The sequence below is a fragment of the Pseudonaja textilis genome, chromosome 1 (genome assembly GCF_049901715.1).
Source record: "Pseudonaja textilis isolate UNSWEBS1 chromosome 1, rPseTex1.2, whole genome shotgun sequence".
Classification (NCBI taxonomy): Eukaryota; Metazoa; Chordata; class Lepidosauria; order Squamata; family Elapidae; genus Pseudonaja; species Pseudonaja textilis.
Window position 1 is genome coordinate 269,810,483 of NC_141990.1, and position 21,165 is coordinate 269,831,647.

At 37.4% G+C, this 21,165-nt stretch overlaps 1 protein-coding gene across 1 annotated transcript in view; it reads right to left on the reverse strand.

The window, feature by feature from the left end:
• Positions 1 to 21,165, reverse strand: part of CAPN3 (calpain 3) — a 34,101-nt gene that overhangs the window by 11,258 nt on the left and 1,678 nt on the right. The window contains exons 2-20 of the mRNA XM_087921776.1: positions 20,971 to 21,040; positions 20,640 to 20,758; positions 19,499 to 19,632; positions 18,363 to 18,531; positions 15,925 to 16,056; positions 15,259 to 15,342; positions 14,827 to 14,912; positions 13,720 to 13,797; positions 13,390 to 13,550; positions 12,079 to 12,248; positions 10,268 to 10,279; positions 8,523 to 8,731; positions 7,347 to 7,383; positions 5,998 to 6,111; positions 3,697 to 3,768; positions 2,232 to 2,289; positions 1,531 to 1,595; positions 688 to 756; positions 64 to 142 (exon numbers count right to left, since the gene is read on the reverse strand). Of these exons, the coding sequence (XP_087777902.1) occupies positions 64 to 142; positions 688 to 756; positions 1,531 to 1,595; positions 2,232 to 2,289; positions 3,697 to 3,768; positions 5,998 to 6,111; positions 7,347 to 7,383; positions 8,523 to 8,731; positions 10,268 to 10,279; positions 12,079 to 12,248; positions 13,390 to 13,550; positions 13,720 to 13,797; positions 14,827 to 14,912; positions 15,259 to 15,342; positions 15,925 to 16,056; positions 18,363 to 18,531; positions 19,499 to 19,632; positions 20,640 to 20,758; positions 20,971 to 21,040 (1,918 nt within the window). The remainder of the gene's footprint in view (positions 1 to 63; positions 143 to 687; positions 757 to 1,530; positions 1,596 to 2,231; positions 2,290 to 3,696; positions 3,769 to 5,997; positions 6,112 to 7,346; positions 7,384 to 8,522; positions 8,732 to 10,267; positions 10,280 to 12,078; positions 12,249 to 13,389; positions 13,551 to 13,719; positions 13,798 to 14,826; positions 14,913 to 15,258; positions 15,343 to 15,924; positions 16,057 to 18,362; positions 18,532 to 19,498; positions 19,633 to 20,639; positions 20,759 to 20,970; positions 21,041 to 21,165) is intronic.

A 21,165-nucleotide genomic window follows, 5' to 3' on the forward strand; every position in this document is an offset into this window, starting at 1 on the left:
GATAAAATAGGAGAAGACCCCACCCCAAATTCTGTCCAAGAACCCTGCAAGCACCATACAAACCTGCATCTTTAATTGCATTACGCATCTCATAGCTGTTAATGGTTCCTGAATGATCGGTATCATAATGCTTGAAAATTTTCTAGAAAAGCAAAAAGTGAAATAAACCTCAAGAGTTTGATGCATAAACCACTTTCCAGCATTAAAAAATGCACTGACCCAAAAATGCTACTAAACAAAATCAGTCTATTCCAAAGTTGACTTTGAAATAAGTCTCTCTGTGATAGTAGTTCAGTTCAAACTTTTCAAAGATTTTAATTGAGTAAAAAATTCAAAGAGAGGCTGAATCACACATGTGGGCTAAATTATTTCCCAGGTTTCCCCCTTCCCCCTTCTCAACACCCTTTCCTATACTTAGTTGTATATTTAAAATACTGTATTTGTAGCCCTCTCTAATAATGCCATAAGAACTGGATAACAAAGCTTCAATACATAATACAATTTATCTTGCGGCTAGGAAGGGAAGCACCATATAATTTCGTTCACGTTCACATTCTTTAAAATAATACGTGAACAGAGTGTTAAAGATAGTGATCTACTGGTGAATGACCAGCTGTTCTATTTTGAATCCTTATTTCTGTTGTCATGTTATATCTAGACCACAATTAATTCACAAGACAAGAATACCTGCCAGCTTTTAATTTTAGTCCAAAGGTGGCGAAATTCATCAAGGTTTATTTTCCCGGAACCATCTGTCTGTGATAGTAGTTCAGTTCAAACTTTTCAAAGATTTTAAAATTGAGATTTTTTTTATTTCCAGAAATGGAACATCTCAGATAAAACTTCTTAATTGCTTAGATGTTAGATGAGATATGAGAGAAGAGACTATTTAGACAAAGAGTATGCCAAATTTGGGGGGCTGAGAGCCACAATGAAATGGCATGCAAGAACCCGTGCTCTAACAACTGGAAAAGGTTAGAACAAAGAAATTAAAATTTACATTAAATAAAAATCAAGTTCAATGATTCACACTATTATTAGTTCTCATATATTTCATGATTCCACTCTTCCACTGTATTAACATTTAGCCATTTATTAACAATTTCATAGGGTCATTCATGGTTTTATGCAGCCAAATTCAGCCAAGGGCTTCTAATTGTAGATGAGCCTTTACCCATGAATAGATGTTATACTCTATCTTACAGAGTGTTTCTGTAAGAATGAAAAAAAAAAGACTTAAAGTACTCTAAAACAATTATGAAGTGATTTAAAAAAGAATTATAAATCAAACGCATTGCACTACTCAGCACTATAATAAGCTGACAATTATTTAATTTATGACTGCATAAATCATGCTTTCCCACATTACAATGACATAACTATGTTCTGGGTCAACTGTTGTGATTGTGCCCTCCAAAAATTGCTAAACTTTGTAATAGGAAACAAATCTTAAGAAGAGTGGAATAACAGCTTCTTAGAGCAAGGAATTATTATTTTGTCTTCTACTTTTATATTAATTAAAAAGGATACATCCATTAAGGCAATCATGCTGCGGCAGGATTCCAGGGCAAACCCTTCTGTTTTCAAGACTTTATCTAAAATGCAGTGAAATACTCTATTACTCTATATAACATTAAAGCTAATTGTTCTCTTGGTATATTGACCATTTAAAATGTAAACCAGTTATTACATTCTGAGCATTAAGAGACTTTATTAGTGTTGTAACATATGCACATTCCTAGGACCACCCAACATTGCCTGTGCTGTAATATTCCGCACGAACTGCAGCTTCCAGATGCTTTTCAAGGGTTGCTTCATGTAGAGCACATTGTAGCAATCCACAGGGAGATGGATTGAGTAACCAAGATAATTTAGCAAAATTGTAACCTTTCTAGCCACAGCTGCTGCCTGCTTCCCTAGAGTCAAGGTGAATCCCCAGGTTCTGGGTTTGTCTGGGGTCGTGCAACCCCATTCAAGAGATGATAAACCTGATGCAGCAATACAATGGATTTGCAGATGGCTTCATAATGAATGTGGCTACTGTGGTGCCTCATACTCTGAATTATTATTTTGTACCGTAATGTGAACAGTTCAGATCTAGCCTTTTGGATTTGATCACCATAATAACCTCAACAAATCATACTGTAAAATGAGACTTGTCTATAAAACCCAATTTCTGCATCTTTATGTTCTCAGAGGTTATATAAGGAAAAGAGAAAAGCAGTGCTTACGTTTTTTCAGAACATTGTTGAGGACATTCCTTAGTTCATCAGCACTGATTTCCATGTCCTGGAAGTCATTAATAAAGACGTAACGCAAATAGCCATGGAAATGAGACATTGCAAGAATGAGCACGTTATGCCTAGATGGGTCGAACTGTTGGGGTAATCCACATCATTTCTAGTCCATCTAATTCAGTGATCCAAGCATCTCCTTGACTTATTTTCTGCTTCTAACGTTGTAAACAGTGGTACAATTCAACTGGTGTAACAACTGGTTCGGTGAGTGCGTGCTTTGCACACACGAACAGCATTTAGAAATGACCATTTTTAGCTATAATACTCCCCTGTGAGTGAAACAGCTGATGCGCAGCAGCGGCGAGTAGGCAGGGCCAAATGACCACCAGAACTACCGGTTCACCTGAACCAGTCCGAAACGGTAGAATCACACCCCTGAGTGTAAAGTATTATTTGTTACTGCTTTAAGGTTGTTAGCAAAACCTTCTTCAATTTCTTGAATAGAATGTTGGAAAGAAATGATGTGAAGGGATTTTGGACTCAGTTGCTATCGGTGGGATAATTTTCCAAAACCAGAACTGGAGAGAAGCCAACAAAAGAAAAATGGAGTTTGAAAATGGGCTGAATGAGCAAATGATTCTAGGAAAAAAATTCCCCATAACAGAGAGGCTGCTAGGCAGCACTTCAGAATGCTGTTGCCTGGATTGTTCCAAACCTCTTTTCCTTCTTTCTTTCCAGACATGCAACCAAGAGCAGGAATGTTTTTAAGAATGTCCTGTAAGATTTTTCTAATTTGTCCCTCCCCCCGCCTCTGGTCCTTGGGATTTTGAACAGATTATGTTTGACTTTAAGTTCTTGGCTTTTTCCAGCCCCAATTGAATAATGAAGCCATCTTCATTCTTACCCACTGGGAGAATTCTTCCTATTCATAAATATCTGGCAGATTTCTCCCAAAATTATGTTTCAAAGCTGTTCTGCTACCTTTTTAAAAAAAAAGAAAGGCCAATCAGCAATTCCAAGACTGCAAGATCACCAAGATTCCCTGGTGGCAATGAGAGTAAACCAGATTAAGAGCTTGATTTTGATCACCACCAGTTTAATGTACAATCCCTAATCTTGTCTCACTTGCAGGAATATGAAATCTTTTGCTACAATGGCCTAGGAATATATTCTCCTTCAGCCCTACAAGGGTTTCCATTTCACAGATAAATTTATCTCAAAATCTGATTTGCTTTTTCCAATTTTGCCCATCCCTCTCATCCAACAACTTGTCTTATTGAACTTGCAAGGAGAACATTTGGGGAGGGCCCTTTTACCTTGGTTTATTTTTACTTCTAGATTACAAAACTGAAAATCTTTGAAATATTTTGGCCTTAGCTTTGCTACAGGCAATGTATACAGCTAATTTATTTGCCAGCTATCAATACTGGCCTGCTTTAAGAAACGGCTATATACTTACGTCCCCAGCAATTTGTCGGAAAATATTTTTGAACTGCTCATCTTCTTCATTCTCTGTATCCCTTTCTGAAGGCTGTAAAGACATGGAATGAAAAAGATGAAGTGGACAGAAAGATTAATCTCTGAGCTTTTGGAAAATAGAAGCACTGTTTGATCCTTATGGGATCCTTCATTGCAATTCATTGTTGAAATTGTTTCTGTCCAGATTCCTTTCGAGAAAGAGATTTTCCATCCTTTCTCTGGGTTGCTTCCTGAGCTAAATTATTCATGAATTATTAATTTTAAATTATTGACAATATTTCTTTTTGTGCAGAACAATACAGGAACAATACAGTTAGTCCTTGTTTAGTGACCACAATAGGACTGGCATCTGGTTTGTTGAGGGAAATGGTAACCAAGTGAAAAATTACATGACAGCGAATGTGTTTAGATTTTTTTTAAAATCTTTGCTTTACAGCATCATAAGGAATTGATCCCAAACAGAAAAGTAAGCCCAATGGCGAGGAAGGTTTCTGGAACTCTACTTAAATATGCCAGAGATAAACTTCCAGGGAAGAAATGGCAATTTGAAGAGGTTCTGCGAAAAGTGGAGCTAGCAAGTAGATCAGGTCTTTGTAATTCCTGCCTGGATGAGAGAGGACTTCAGATGGCCCACAAGCACTCCACAAGTGCTGTGACAGTTGCTCCTGATAGTTGCAAGAAAGCAATCGCTGGTGGGTTTAGAGATCTGTGAGATTAGGGAATAGCTATCTTGCTCAAACAGTGATTAGCACTTTTAAAAGGACACTGGATTCTCATGCAAGTAGTCCTCAACTGATGGCCAAAGGTTTAATGACCTTTTGAAGTTGCAATGGCCTAAAAAAAGATGCTTAATGGCCCATAAGGCATTTTTGACCATTGGAAAATGTCGCACCATCCCCATATTTCAAGTGCTTGGCAAATGGCTCACATTTATGACTGATTCCAGGTTATTATGCAATCTGATAATTTCTAAAAATAAATTATTGAGCTTGTCTGACTTGAAACTAGATTGGCGCTGGTTATTAACCTTTCTGCAAATATCTTCAAAAGAACTAGGTTTTCCATCCCTCATCAAGTACATGTAAATCTATCTTCCCATTCTTTGTATTGACACATTTATCCACATGGCTCTCAATGATACTGTAGGACTGGTTGGAGTTGTAACCTATGGGGGAGAAGAACAAGGAACCTCTTCCCATGGCAAAGGTATGTCTACATCAGCAGTACAGCCAATCCATAAGAAAACAAGTTTATTGGATAAGAACGGAAGGTATTCCAGTTTAATAAAGAGAAAGACAGCCATGAGGTAGAATGACCTAACTCTATGGAATGAACTAAAATAATTTTTTACATTCTCTCTCTCTGATTCTGTCTTTTTGTGTCTTTGTTTCTCTCTCATAGCTAATGAGTTACTATACAGTGAGGATAATTTTATTCAAGTGGTGCAAAGTGATATCAAAAAGTTTCTGCACCAACTCTGGACAGTAACTCTGATAGAGTTGTTAGATATGTCCTGGTCATTCAATGAAGAGGGCAAATGTTTAATATTAGATAATAACATAAATATTACAGAATAAAAAGGTAAAAGTAAACTATTTCCCCTATTTCTACTCTAGGTGCTCTTCACCATTTCTTAGCCAAGGGAGCCAGTGTTCTCATGGTCATATGGCCAGCAATATGATATGCAGAGGCACATGGAATGCTGTTACCTTCCCATCCACTCACATTTGTATGCTTTCATACTTCTAGATGAGTAAGAGCTGGGGCATGTAACAGGAGCTCATGCTGTTGCATGGCGCTCAGGTCTTGAATCTTGGCTGTCAGCTTTCCAGTTGACAAGATCAGCATCTTTAACTGCTGAGCCATCAAGCCCTCATTAAAGAATAAATATTCTCTAATTCACTAAGGAAGGTAAATATATCCGAAAAGACATGCTTGCCATGTTGATTTAGCAATCAGAGTATGCGGGGATGACCTTGGGGGACAGTGGGAAGAACTATGGCTAGGGGAATAGTCAGATTAAAAAACAGCTTAGTTCACAGGTGGATTGTGGGTGTGCCAACATCTAGAAGGTACCCTCCCTGATTTCTTGGGCTGTAAAAGCGACAAGAAGAAATGCACTTTCAGACTTGTAAGATTCTATTAATATAACCTTACAATAAAATATAGTTAGTTTATCTGGGCATGCTTCCTATCTGGACTACCTCACAGGACTGACACCACTTTAACATGCTGATTGGTTAGAGTGCATGCAAGTTCCTCATGCTGACAGATAGAAAACCTCCGTGTTCTTCTTTTGTTTATCTGGACTTGTTTTTTGCTTGTCCTTTCTTGGCCCCTCACCACCTTTCAGATCTTTGAACTTGTTTGCTCTGTCTGAAACAAAGATGATTGGCTACCAGAAAGAGGAAAAGCAGAGTGTCAGCATTCCAGGGGAATCTCCATTCCAATCAGTAACTCTGAGACAGGCATCATCTCAAAAGTACCTTTATTAGAACAGCACATGGCACATCTGTGAACTCTCGAAACTAAAAGTTTCCTGGACTTCCAACAATGTCCCAAACTACAAACCATCCCCTTTTCCCTCATCATCACACCGCATGAACCAATCTCAAAGTAAGATCCTTTTTGTTCCTGCGCCACACTCTATAACCTTGAACTAACAAAAGAATTCTATTTTGTCTACTAAGAGCTACTCAATTAAAATCACCCCCCTCCCACTTTCTCAAGCTATGTGGCAGCTTTGAATAAGGTTTCCAAAGCTGATACAGAGAAGCAGGAACTAATCAATTTTTGATAGATTAAAGGATAGCAGGATAGCATGTTCACAAAGAGATTCTTCTCCCTTTGCGCGCTCTCTCTCTCTCCCTCCCCTGCCCACCTACCTCTCTCACACGCACATAGTCATATCACACGGCAAACAATGTCATGTGCAGAGAATGAAGAAAGTCAGGTTTTTCTCACTCTAAACTCTATCCAGTAGCTCTCAATCTTTTCTTCACCATGGCCCCTTTTAAATACCTTTTATGGCCATTGACTATGGCCATAGACACCCCCCCAAGACTTAACTCAAGATTTAAATCATAACATTTCTTCAAGTCTTCATGGACCTCTGTGACAACATCGTGGCCCCTAGAGTTCTTTGCACCACAGGTTGAGAACCACTGCCCTATGCCATGCACAGGGATGTTGATTGTGTGTGTCCAAAAAGTCAAGATGCGGGTCGGGATCACACAATTGAAGACTTGTTTATTTGCATCTCAGTTGCCATATTGAGGTTTTTTAAAAACCCTTTTCATGAATGTAACTGGCTATGCCTTTAGTTAATTGTTGAAGTATAAATGCTGCAGCATCAGTTTTAAAGCACTCGGAAAGTCTATACGATTCTTTATTGCAATTATTACTAAGCACGAATGCCAGCACTATAGAAATGAACCAAATAAACAATATTTCAAATAGCAGCAGTGAGGATGATTCTACTCAAGTGGTGCAAAGTGATATCAAAAAGTTTTTGCAATGACTATAAATAGGTAACGAAGCCTGAGAGAACAACAAAGATATCATTTTTTCTGGAGCTTCATATAGGAAAGAAACAATTCAAATATAAGACACCGTATAGAATGTACTCACTGAGATATTTCCTACTTCAATCTTGTTTTCAACTTCCCTAGAGGAAAATTGAAGAAATGGAAAAAAATTAGATGTTGAAGTATCCTGTTCTCTATCTGGTTTGGAAAAAATGAAATTAGGTGGCTTCCATTCATTCCTTTAGAGATTATCACCACCACACTGATGTGGATGATAAACAGGAGGGCTGAGAACATCAAACCCTGAGGGACCCACAAATCAGGGGCTTTAGGCTCAGCTTATCTTCACCTAGTAACATTGTCTACAACTGGCTACAAAGAACGGTGAGTAAGCACCACAACTGTGTGTCTCCCACTTACAAGTCCTGTAGCCAGTGTAAAGGATAGTCTTCGATGTACATCCACAACCGAACCCAGAATTTATTTTGGTAATTAAGAAATTTGTTAAGTGAGTTTTGACTTTTCTTGCCACATTTGTCAAGTGAATCACTGCAGTTCTTAAATTAATTGTTAAATGAATTTGGTTTCCTCATTGACTTTGCTTGTTAGAAGATACACAAAAGTTGATCACATGACCCTGCAACCATCATAAATAAGAACCAGTTGTCAAGTATCAGAATATAAATCATATGATCTTGGGGATGCTGCAAAGGTCATAAGTGTGAAAAATGGTCATAAGTCACTTTTTTCAGTGCTGTTGTAACTTCAAACGGTCACTAAATAAACTGTTGTAAGTCAAGGATTACCTTTTGGAATAGACTCTCCTGCTCGAGCAGGGGGTTGGACTAGATGACTTCCAAGGTCCCTTCCAACTCCATTATTCTATACCATGATCAATGGGATGGAAGGCAATTAAAAATTCAAGGAAAACCAAGATGGCTGCCCCACCACATCCTGGCTCCACATGAATTTCAATGAGCCCCAAATCTCATATGATAAAGCAATTCTTGCAGGATTTTTCCATCCCATGAGATTCTAGACATTTTAAGATATTGTACTGGTTGAAAATTTATTTTTATTTTGAAAGTCCACAATCACCATTTAGTGGTGTTATGGAAATAAGTGGGTCCAAGGATGCTATCTTGATGACTCCTGCATTCTCACTTAATCCTGAACAGGATTAGCATAAAAGGTGCTGGAATAAACATAAAAAGCAATATGTGTGTGCATGTCTGTGGTCTGAAAATGTTGAAATCTGAAATGGGAATCTTTTACTTACTCTGAAAGACTTCTTTTTTCTGAGAAAACTCTCAGGATAAATTCTCCTTCTTGGTGGGGTTCATAGGTGGATGGGATGATGACATACTCATTTGGTGGTAGCCGGAAGCGTTCTGCGATTTCTCTCATGTTTATGTAAGACTTGCATTTTACTTTGGAGGCATTGTAAAGGAAAAATTCCTTCTGTAAATGTTTCTTGTCACCTTGCATCTGTAAACATGAACCAGGTGAAATATACATACGTCCTGCATGTACAAGACAGAGGACATCCTCATATTGGTACTTTAAAATAAACTGAAATTAAAACTGTGGGGCACAGCAAAGCCACAATTACAGGTAGGCCTTGACTTATAACTTATAACCATTCATTCAGCAACTGTTCAAAGTTACAATATGGAAGAAAGTGACCTACTGCTATCATGTCACCCCTGATCCTTCTCTTCACTAGATTAGCCATACTCAGTTCTTGCAACTGTTCATTGTATGTTTTAGCCTCCCTAATCACCTTGGTTGCTCTTCTCTGCACTCTTTCTAGAATCTCAACATCTTTTTTATAGTGTGGTGACCAAAACTGGATGCAGTGTAGGTATGGTCTTACTAAGGCTTTATAGAGTGGTATTAGTACCTCACATAAGCTTGATTCAATCCCTTTGTTAATTGGCTTTTTTGGCTGCTGCCACATACTGCTGGCTCATATTTAATTGATGGTTCACTAGGGATCCAAGATGCCTCTCACAGTTATGCTATTAAGCCAGCTTTCACCCAGTCTATATGTGTACTTTTGGTTTTTCTTGCCTAAGTGTAAGACTTTACTATTCTCTATGTTGAATTTCATTTTGTTAGATAGGAACCAGTATTCCAGTCTGTCAAGATCCATCTGGATCTTGAGCCTATCATCTAGGGTGTTGGCTATTCTATTTTGCTTCAGAAAACCATGAACTGGCCAATGTATGGGATCTTTTTTCAATGGACAAAAAAAGATTTAAGATCTCCTACCACCATATATAGTATCATGTCTAGTTACCCCAAACTTCTTTGATTTATTAATTACAGTAGGGGCATCATGAACAAGACTTTTGACAAGAATCTGAACATTTAAATAATTTTCCATTATCTTGTGCTAAGGAAAGATCTATTTTGGTCAAGTTCAATTTCTGTTCAACTCATAAAAAATATTTTCAATAGAACGTGTTTCTATGGCCTTTTTAAAGAGTTCTTGGAGTCTTGGGATTCCCTGATGTCTGCCTTTCAAGAACTAACTGAACTTAATGTAATTTAGGGCTTTCTGTTGGGTAGGGAAATTACCTTAAGATACTAGTTTAAATCATATATGATTTGCCATCACTTTATTGATATTGCCAGCTGTTGGATAAACTATCTAAAACAATGTCATAAATTGCAAGGATCTTCTATGGTAGGTTGGGTATGCCTGCAGCACTTTAACAGATGTAAAAGTCATACATTAAAATGATCAACATTATTGCACTTTCTATATATAATGGGCCATATATAAAATTCTATTTCTATTAATACACTTTTGAAATGTTTTATGGGATGTGAATTATTTGAGTATGTACCTGAATGCCTAATTTGGGATACTAATGCACATTCTTTTGAGACAGTTGTTCGCCTAATGGTCACTAAAAAAAAATCTAACCTGGAAACTTCTGAAGAGTGAAGTAGAAAAGGAGTTGTATTCAAAATGTTACCCAAGCAATTAACAGGTTTTTCACAGTCTGCTCTTACCTCTTTCGGCACCTGAAAAACAAGCAAGGTAGAAATACCATTAGGAAAGGAAGGAAAATATCATATGATTCAAAATTTATGTTCACAGTTTTGGCAAATGTACATTCAGCTTAGGATCTTTCCAACAATAATTAAATATTGTAGTTACACATAGTAGTAATGGTTGTAGTTCCATCAACTTTTAAGAAACCTTAAGACAGGTTATAGTATATACAGGTAGTCCTTGAATAGCAACGGTTTGTTTAGTGACTGTTTGAAGTTACAATGACACTAAAAAAAAGTGACTTTTGACCATTTTTCACACTTTCGACCGTTGAAGCATCCCCTTGATAACAAGATCAAAATTCAGATGCTTGGCAACTGACTCATATTTATGATGGTTGCAGGGCCCCAGGGTCATGTGACCCCTCTTTGTGACCTGACAAACAAAATGAATGGGGAAGCCAGATTCACTTAACAAATGTGTTACTAATTTAATAACTGCTGTGTTTTAGTTAACAACTGTGGCAAGGAAAATCGCAAAATGGCGCAAAACTCAACAAATTCCTCACTTAGCAACATAAATTTTGGGCTCAATTGGGATTGTAAAGTTGAGGACTATCTATATAGCTACAGTTAACATAGTTGGAAGCTGCATTTCTCCCCCCTATTATTTTGGAGTATTTTTTGAGTGAGAATCACAGAAGGCATAATGCTGAATATCCTTAGAGATGCTGCTGCTGGAATCCTGGGTGCTTTTTTTTTTTTTTAACCTGTGGAGATTAGGAACTTGTTTTGTCTTTAGCATATATATTGGAAGCATAGATAAGATTGTGGTATCAAAAAGGGTAATCCATGAAAATGCTTTCATTTATGGTTTAATGTGTTAAAGGAGCAAAGGTTGAAGGACTTTTTCTGGTTGTTGACACTGTTTTATGATTCTAATGCACAGATCCAAACAAGTTTTAAAATAGCAGATCATTGTTAAAAAGCCATAAATTAAAAAAAGAAATTTCATAATACAGTATACAGTCTCTTTCAGTCAATTATCAATAGTAACATCCATATTGTTTTTATTCTTCAATAATATTCTTCACCTTTATCTTTGATTAAGGATAATTACTACTGGATTTGACTGAAAATTAGACTCAGTAAATTAGTTTACTGACTCAGTCGGTAAAGCTATCAAATGGGAAACATTTTATTGCTACCACTGTACCCTTTTGCATTCTTATTTTGATTCAACCATGAAATGAGCTTGATTTCGTTTAAGTTGCACGGAAGAGATTTCTAATTTAAGAAGAGTATAGTTACAGTAATATCTAATTTATGGCATCTGGTATTTAAAAAGAAATGTAATACTTGTGTTTTATGCTTTTGTCCAAGTAGCGGTAGTTTTTGACTTATAACTGTTCATTTAGCAACTGTTCAAAGTTAGGATGTCACTGAAAAAAGTGACCTATGATTGGTCCTCATTCTTGCAGTAGTCACCTAATTACAATGTGAGCTCTTGGCAACTAGCATGTGTTTACAATCATTGCAGTGTCACAGGGTCATATGATCTTCATTTGAGACATTCTCAGCTGACTTCTGACAAGCAAAGTCAATGGGAAAACCCAGATTTGCTAAACCATGTGATTTGCTTAAGACCACAGTCGAAAAGATTGTCAAATTGGGTGTAGTCAGAGGTTCTTGTCCCAATTGTGGTTGTAAGTCAAGGATTTACCTGGACAATTAGCTGGCCTACTATATATATAATTGGGCTGGAATCTGACCAGCTCAATTGTGAAGCAGTAGGATGTGATTAATCAGTACGCTGGTGACTAACGTACCTCGTAGATGGCAAAACCAATTGTGAGGAGATTGGCTCCTAGTCTGCGCTCTTTTCTCCTGTTTTTCTGCATCAGTGCCACCAGGAAGCTGCATATCACCTCAGTGTCTTCTGGATCATCATCTTCTTCCAGGAGTTTCAAACGATATTGGGGATTGGTCCAAAAAGTGTCTACAAATGGTGCCCACAATTTAAATTACATTTTAGTTTCCTACACAGTATTCATAACATTATGGAGATGTATACCACAGTTCCACTAGATATGCTTTAAGAAACATCTCAACGGCCTGAAGGGTATTAAGTTCAAGAAGACTGGTTGAAATACTTAAGGCAGAGTTTCTCCACCTTGGCAACTTTCAGATCTGTGGACTTCAACTCCCAGAATTCCTCAGTCAGCCTTGAGTTGCCAGGAATGAGAACTACTGCCTTAAGGAACTCTACTCAGGTGACCCTGAGGACACAGATAAACCTCCAAGTGCTTCAACAACCCTCTAGAAGGATGCAGATTGCCAGCTGTCTGCAAGGAATATAAATCCTTCCATTCTCTACTATCCTGTCAGAGCTGAAGAAGCTTCTTGGATGAGAAACAAAACATCTTCAAAAGAAAAAACAAGAAAGTCCAGTTGCCTCCTGAAAAAGCACCTTTGGGACAATTATACCAGTGCTTCTCAGCCTCAGCAACTTTAAGAAGCATACTGGCTGGGGAATTATGGCAGATTAAATCCACACTTCATAAAGTTGCTAAGGCTGAGGAACACCGGATTATACCTGTATAGGCTCCCATGAGTATAGCTCCCTGTATAGCCCTCCTACCTACTATTCAAAGCACTGTGATGCAAATTGGCTGCAGCAGAAATATCTGAAAAGGAATCCTTTCTTTGATTTCAAAAATATTGCAAGAGGAAGGCACCACTTTAGAAGAGGCATTCTGTCAGCTCTTCAAAGTAGTCCAGAAATCAGTACTTTCAAAAGTTGCCTCCCCTTCCCTGTATTTAGAGAGAAGAGAATTAGAGAGGGTCCCTTCTGAGATGTTTTTTGCCCTCTCTCCTTCCTTTAGATTTAGATTTATCAGACAGTTGTCTAGGCTGCTGGTTCTTCCTTCTTCCTTCCTTCCAAAGTTATTTTCACTGCATGTTACATGTTCTTTTTTGTGTTTGAGAGATGGCAGAAAAGCTCCTCTACAATGGCTACCGCTATTCAGCTTTTTAAAAAGATTTGTATAGAAATAATTATTCAGCAGCAAAACCTGCTTAAATTCTCCGTTCAGTTCAAGTAATTGAATAAACCAAAGTATCCCTAATACTTTATTTACCTGGATAGTTACGGCAGCCACCTGCAGTGCTTCCTCGCACCCATCGTCCTTCCGTCACGGAAACCGTCCATGTCTGAAGCTTATCAGCCTCAAGGGTATCAGGGGTGAGATTACAAATCTCCAACTTTGTGAAATATCTCAGAAAATCTTGGAATGATATCCTATGGAGTGGGAAACAAGGACACAAATGTCACAAGATAGCAACAACATGGTGTACTTCATATGAATGCTGCTGGTATGCTCAAGTTAGGATGCTAAAAGCAAACATGAAAGTATTCTTCAGAAGGAAATGCATCTTTTTTTAAAAGACAAAGAGTCTTGAGTATTTACCAAAACTCGCCGTCCTCTGCAATTTTATGTTGCAAGCGGACCTTCTCAGCATTGTCAATGTCATTCCATTCATCTGAGCTGCAAGAAAAGGAAGAACCTTTTTCAGCTAATAAAAATGGAGTTACTTCTTCAATCATAAAGCAGAAAGAGGTTTTCGTTTGGTTCATAATCCATGAACAAAGTTTATCTTTTATCAATTTAGTAAACACTGTGAATTTAGATAAACTGCTTCTTTTCTACTTTATCAACTGCAAATTCAAATTGTTGTTCCTTGCCTACAGTTATACTACTGACTAAAATATTACAAATTATCATCCTCTTAAACATAATAGAGAAGTAGTCTCAATTCTTTTAGCTTCTCTGGGATTTTTCACTGAAAAAAAAAAGGCAAAAGTTTCCATGTTTGATTTCAGGCCACTTGTGATTTTTTTTCGTGTGTGTGTTTGTGTGTGTGTGTGTGTGTGTGTTAAAGCTTTTAAGCTGCTCAAAATTACTCAAAGTCATCCTGACTATAAATTGTATCTCTCTATGTGTGCATCAATAAATAAACACTTGAACCATTAAAAACTCATTTCAACGTTCATTCTTAATTCTACATGAGTCCAATCTTCAACCCATATAGTTAGGGGTGAAATTTCTCTTAATGAAGTTTATTTACACAAGTCTCAGTTGATTACACAAAATTATGCTTCCCATGGAATCTACATGAGAAAGGGTGCTGTCTCAGATAAGAAAAATATTGAAGGAGTATATATATATATATATATATACCTATAAACACATGACATACTATTCTGCCTTATTTAAAAATATATTATTGAACCATTGAATCAAGAATATGCAATATGTATATACATTATCCTGCCATTCTTATCATATTTAAAATAATTATCCTTTATATTTAAAGTAATTGTCAAGTTTTGTTAAAAAACAGTCTTAAAATATAAGATGCACAAAGGAAAAACATTTAGTTTCTGATTTTCACATCAGACCAGGAGCGGGTTGCTAATGTTTCTGACCAAACTAAAGAATACAAGTTTATAAAGTGAAATTAAGTTGTTATTCGGTGTACATCAATGGCTTCCAGGAAGGTTAGTTTTCACTTACTTATCACTCCAAGCGCCATTCCATTCTACTTGTCCCCAGGGATTTCTGAGCCGCACCAGTTTTATCTTCTCTCCTTTAAGTGTTGCCTTGATTATAGGAAGGGGGAAGAAACACATAATTAGAGATACCCTGAAATATCACAGTATATAATTCCTTACAGATTCTGGCCTGTGGCATGCTGGTGGAAATATCTGGTCAATCAGCTAAATCAGCCAAATCAACCTGGAGGTTGATATCACAGCCAAACCAAATGTGAATATTAGTGAAATTTCCTTACTTTTTCCAAGGTTATTTATGTTTCACCAATAATCATAAAACATCAATTCCTTTTTTAAATAATGAAATTGCTTGATACAAAATCTTGTATAGGAAGGCAAAAATTTGTTAATCAATGTCAGGCTTGTTGATTAAAAAATAGAATTCCATACTTACGTCTTCTACTCCTGTGACGGAATATGCATGGCCTGTGACCAGTCCATTAGCCATGCGCCTTTCATACAACAATGGAATGATGGTCTGTTAAAAGCAGAAAAAGCTTGTTGGAATCATTACAGGACCTATAAAAGGACAACAGTTTATTTCTTGGTCAGATGGGCTCAGAACATCTAATTCTGGGTCAAGTGCAAGATGCCGATCATCACCTACAAAACTAAATATCATAGAATCAAGAACTGTAGAAGTGGAAGTACAAGCATCTTCATGTCAAAAGATTTGCTATTGTTGGAGACCAATCATCCCAGTTGGGAGGAGAAATCAAATGGGGAATTAGTCTGCAGTCATTATGTAGGTTGAAGAGGGCAAGGTCGGAACCTCCCTCTTGAATGCCATTGGATTTTATCTAGTACTTGATAATGCCTGTATACTCTAGTTTATTGTGGAAAAAATGGAAAATGACCCAACAGATTATAATTTAAAAAACGAATGCTTGTGTGCTAATTATTATTGAGTAGTAGACAATTTCAAATTCATTAATCATAATATTCTAAAAATCCAGTGCTACAACTTTAACCTAATGCAAATCTTTCAGGAGATGCAGTTGGTGAAGATGGCATAAAAACCACATGGTTGTTATTGGCAATACATTTGAGTAATACAGACCCGGATTGCTCTGTCTTCTGTTTCTTCAGTTGACTTGTCCAAAAACTCAGAATTCATCTTCTGCAACTTTTGGGCAATGAATTGTCCAAGATCAGTTGTAGGGGCACTTCCATAAATAAATCCTGAACTGTCCTAGGAGACAAAAATAGAATGGAAAAGTAGGAAGATATTATGAAAGATAAGGCAGTGATATATAATTATTATTATTACTATTACTATTATTATTATTATTATTATTATTATTATTATTATTATTAATAATAATAATAATAATAATAATAACTGAATATTATAATTGAATACAGTGTGCCTTTATCAACAATGCCTAACAACATGAAATCTTTTTAGAGTTTAATTTTTATATGTTGTTGAACATTTAAGCAGAATATTCAGAATATATTTTATGAATATTGTTTTTATGTTGCTGAATAATTATGCTGAGTATTTAAATAAATGCAATGACACTATAAGATCAAATAAGGCACAGTCACATATCTGAAGTCCACCTAACAGAAGGCACAAATATCCCATCAGAATAGATGGAGATATTTGTTTATATCTGTAATGAAACTTCAATTTAATTACAAATCTCTTCTTTTTCATCTGGCCATGAGAAGACCTCACTTCTGAAATCCCAATACCACTTCATTTTAGACTTATATAGGAGGAAAAGCTTTCATCCTATGGAAAACCTGGAAGGAAGCATGGGGTGGTAACAGGGAATGCGGACAAGGATGTCAGATTTATTTATTTATTTTATTTGGTTTGTCAAATGCTTATAAGATAATAGGTATAAATAAAAACATAGTTATGAATACTGGATACATATAAGAAAAGAAAAAAAAGAAACAATAGGACAGGGACGGTAGGCATGTTGGTGCGCTTATGCACGCCCCCTGCAGATCTCTTAGGAAAGGGGTTAGGTCAACAGTAGACAGTCTAAGGTTAAAGTTTTTGGGGTTTGGGGAAGAAACCACAGAGTCAGGTAGAGTATTCCAGACATTGACCACTCTCAAGATTTTAGTTTTAGGAGCAGATTGGGCAGCCATTTGTTTGAAATGATATAGGGTCTCCTTTTGAGCAGAGGGTTGGATCAGAAGACCTCCAAGGTCCCTTTCAACTCTGTTATTCTGTCTGTTTCTCTCTGTTCCTCCCACACCTGCAGATGTGATCTTTTGTTCTGCTTCAGTGCCAATGCTGCCTTGAGGGAACAACTCTATACCGCGGAGAGATGGAGCAAACACATGTGTAAACATTTTGTTCAAATCTCATTAGAGCCGATCCTCTTGAAAACAAGAGAAGGGGAATATTCTGAACAGAAGGCTGTTCACTTTTAAGCAAGACTGTTGAGAACTTGTCCTTGGGCAAGGAGAGGATTGAGGAGGAGGAGCATTCATAGCACAGTATAAAAGCCCTGACTTCCTGATCAATTACAGAAGATCTGTGAAGCTGGGCAGCCACATCCGAGCCCCTTCACCTGCTTGCTTATCTTTGCTTATATTAAAGAGAAACCTCTTTGAACTCTCTGAATCCAGTCCCTCCTGAAAGACTAGACTTGAAACCAGCAGGATGAAACCAGCAGGTTCTTCCATTCTATTAAACCTGCAGTTATAGGCCCAAGGAGAATGCCTGTGGTATCTGGTCACCTTAGACCTTAGAAGCATAACTTTCAAGGGTCCCTGAAGAAGCCCTTAGGTTTCATAACCTGGAAGAGTTAGCCAGCATCACTTGATGTGCTATATCCAGAGTCAGATAAAGGAATGGTAGAGCTAAGCCCATCCTGAATCAAGAAATGTGCCAAGCTAGCTTGGCTAAAAAGCACCGTGTCTATTTTTTGCATACAGGTAGGATTTTCAGCTCTTTCTAATTCCCCACCCCCACCCCCAATCTTCCTCTGTTGTCCTTTGTTTCCCCATCTATTTATCAATTAGTTATTCTAGTGCCACTACTCATTTCTTTATGGAAGATATTCCCTTTCCAAGGTAAATAAAATAATTGCACAAAGGATGCACTGGATTCCCTACAAACTGCAGTGTACTCATTGTTCCAAGATTTATTTAAATGCTATTTTATCAAGGGATGTTTTTTCCACAATTACACCTTTCCCTTTTACATTATTTCTCAATGTCATGCTTTCATTGTATTATCTCCCTTGACACTTGAAGCTGTAAAAGAGGAAGTAAAGAAGATGATTGCTCATTATTCTCCAACCTATTTCCTGAGGCATGCAAGGTCACATTCTTTGAGATCCAGATTTACCATAGGATCCATAGCTTTTAAATACTCTTCCATGAAAATATTTCATTTGCATATTGGACTCTTGCTGTGTTACACCCTCAAGGCTCATCCAGTGCCCAGCTGTCACCTTGATTTTGTTGTCCTGTATTTGCATACAAGCTGAGCCAAGACTTATTATAAATATATTGCCCAAAATGTACCTCAATGGAGCAAGCCATTAGTGACCCTCTCTCAATGGCGTGCTTCATGATTTTGTATGTATCTTTAGGCGCATCCTTTATCTCATAAAATTCTGTCACTCCTCCTGTGAAATCCTCCATGGCCTCTGTGGTGTTGCCTCCTTTTAATGCTTCATAGGACCCATGAAGCCTGAAAAGGAACGTGGAGAAAGTTAAATGACTCTCATTGTTAGTCTCCATCCATTTGTATGTAAATCAACTTTATCTCCAGACGGCAAAAGCTTATGCTACAAGGAGAGCTGCCTTCCTTCATATAGATGTTTTCATTTATTAGCCTTAACCATAAATAGATTTATCCAGAGGTGGTATTCAGCAGGTTCTGACCAGTTCTGGAGAACCTGTAGCAGAAATTTTGAGTAGTTGGGAGAACTGGCAAATACCACCTCTGACTGGAGATTTTACAGTATCCTTCCCCTGCCACACCCACCAAGCCATGCCCACAGAACCAGTAGTAAAAAAAATTGAATCCCATCACTGGATTTATCTGGATTTGATTAATGTATTCTATGAAGTCAGTCACTGCAGATTATAAGCCATAGTTTATTACTTATTGTCAGACACATTTTGCAAAGATATAGCTCTCTGGGAAAGATGGAAGGAAAGAAGAGGATAACTAGCAGCAAGGTGGATGAACTTATAGTAGCAATGAGTCCATCATTGGAAGGACCAAGTGAAGGACAGATCATTTAGGAGAAAATTTGTCTATATGGTCACTAGGAATCAACTTGATGATAATAATGATTATGTGCCATCCACTTGATGCCACATAATCATCATTATCAATATCTGACTACAACCATGGTGTAGAAATCATGACTCAACCTAATTAATCTGATGGAAACATTATACAATTTGGCCAAGAAGCAGAGCACCCATTTTCTTTTACTGGGCAAAACTACAGAGTGTAAGAAAAAGGCAGTATTTGCACAAACAATGGGACTGATGAATCCCACGAAAAAATAGAATTAACTTTATTGTCACCAGGTACCATGTTATTTGTGAAAGCTGCTAGTGTTTTATATCTACATGTTTTAATCTCAACATGAACAATAAACGGTATGTTATAGAAAAGGATCGAATGGACAAAACCTCTTTACTTTGCATAAGCTTTTTCCAGTAATGCACTCCAGAATTCATTCTGCTGGGAGGATTTAGTGAAGACCAGACGCTTTCCATATGTTGGTAAACGATCATCAATAATAACTTCCATCCAACTTCCATAACGCCAGAACTGGAAGATTTGAAGAAAACAAATTAGAATTCACCACAACAAGAGCATAAGAAATAGATGTCACATATGATCAAAAGCTGGTTTATACATTATAAAAGGGACTAGATCAGTGATGGCTAACCTTTTTGTCATTGTGTGCTGAAAGTGCGCATGCACGCACATGTGCCTACATCCATAATGCAATGCATGCCTGACCCCCCGCGCCCCCTGTGCATGCATGCATGATACCCCCATACCGTGCGCCTCTGTGCATGCGTGTGTGTCCCCTCCCCCTGCACATGTGTATGTGTCTTTCACGCACACATCTCCCACTGTGCATGCGCAGCAGATACCCAACAATCAGCTGGATGGCGGGGGGTACACGTACATGTGCAGTGGATCAGTTCCGAGTGACAGCTCGCGTGCTGGCAGAAATGGCTCTGCATGCCACTTCCGGCACACATGCCATAGGTTCACCATCACAGGACTAGATTATATTGTTTTATGATTAATTCATAATAGGAAAATACACTTGTCACTAGAAGGCGCTGCATGACTGGTTTTTTCCTATTTGGAACTCATCAGACATACATGACACTATATGGTTCAATCTCTCTATCAGAAATTGAACTCTTGAACCTTTGCATTTTAGGTGACAATTTACATTGCTTTGACTTTAGCAATTATCCAGATCTGTGTGTTTAGCGGTTGCAAGGAGGCATATACCCTATATACAATCTATTGGAATGGTGTGTGTATGTGTGTGTGTGTACATATACATATACACACACAAACACACACACACACAAAATTATCCATTTTCCTTTAAATTACACAGAAGTTACTAGTTCTGCATATGGTGCACAGTGAAAACATGCATATACTGCATTATTCTGACATTAGCAAAATAGTGATTAATATAGGCTTTTCATTTCTGGGTGTACTTCTGAGTTATTGTCTAATAATTAGTAGATTATAGTGGAAATGCAGAAAGGAACATCATCTTTGGTCTATTCTACAATATATACCTGAAAGTGAAAAATCCCAGCATAATCTTTTGTGAAGGTCTGACCTTCCGGAATGACCCGAAACAATAATTTTTCATTCAGGGTCAGACAAGCAATGGCAGCCAGAAACCAACAATCCCCTGAAAGAAAATAAACAGGGTTGGACAAATTCAATGTCAACATGAAAAAGAATGCAAGCAACTGAATAATTAGACTTCACACTAGTAATCATATTTTTGTTTTTCAGACATATGTTTATGACATATATTAATTAGAAAGTGGTAACTGATGAATTAATTGGATAAACAAAATATCTTAAAACCTAAACAGCTGCAAAGAAAGGATTTCATACCTAGTTCCCCTTGACAAATGTCAGACCTATTAGCTCCACCAAGAATAAAGCGTGGATTCTCACAGATCTCCTAGATAAAAGAAATACACTGATGAATACACACACACACACACACACACACACTTTGATCATTAAGGATTGCAAAAAAAAAAAAATCTGCCACTCTTGCAAACTTTTTGATGCTTTGTTATCAAA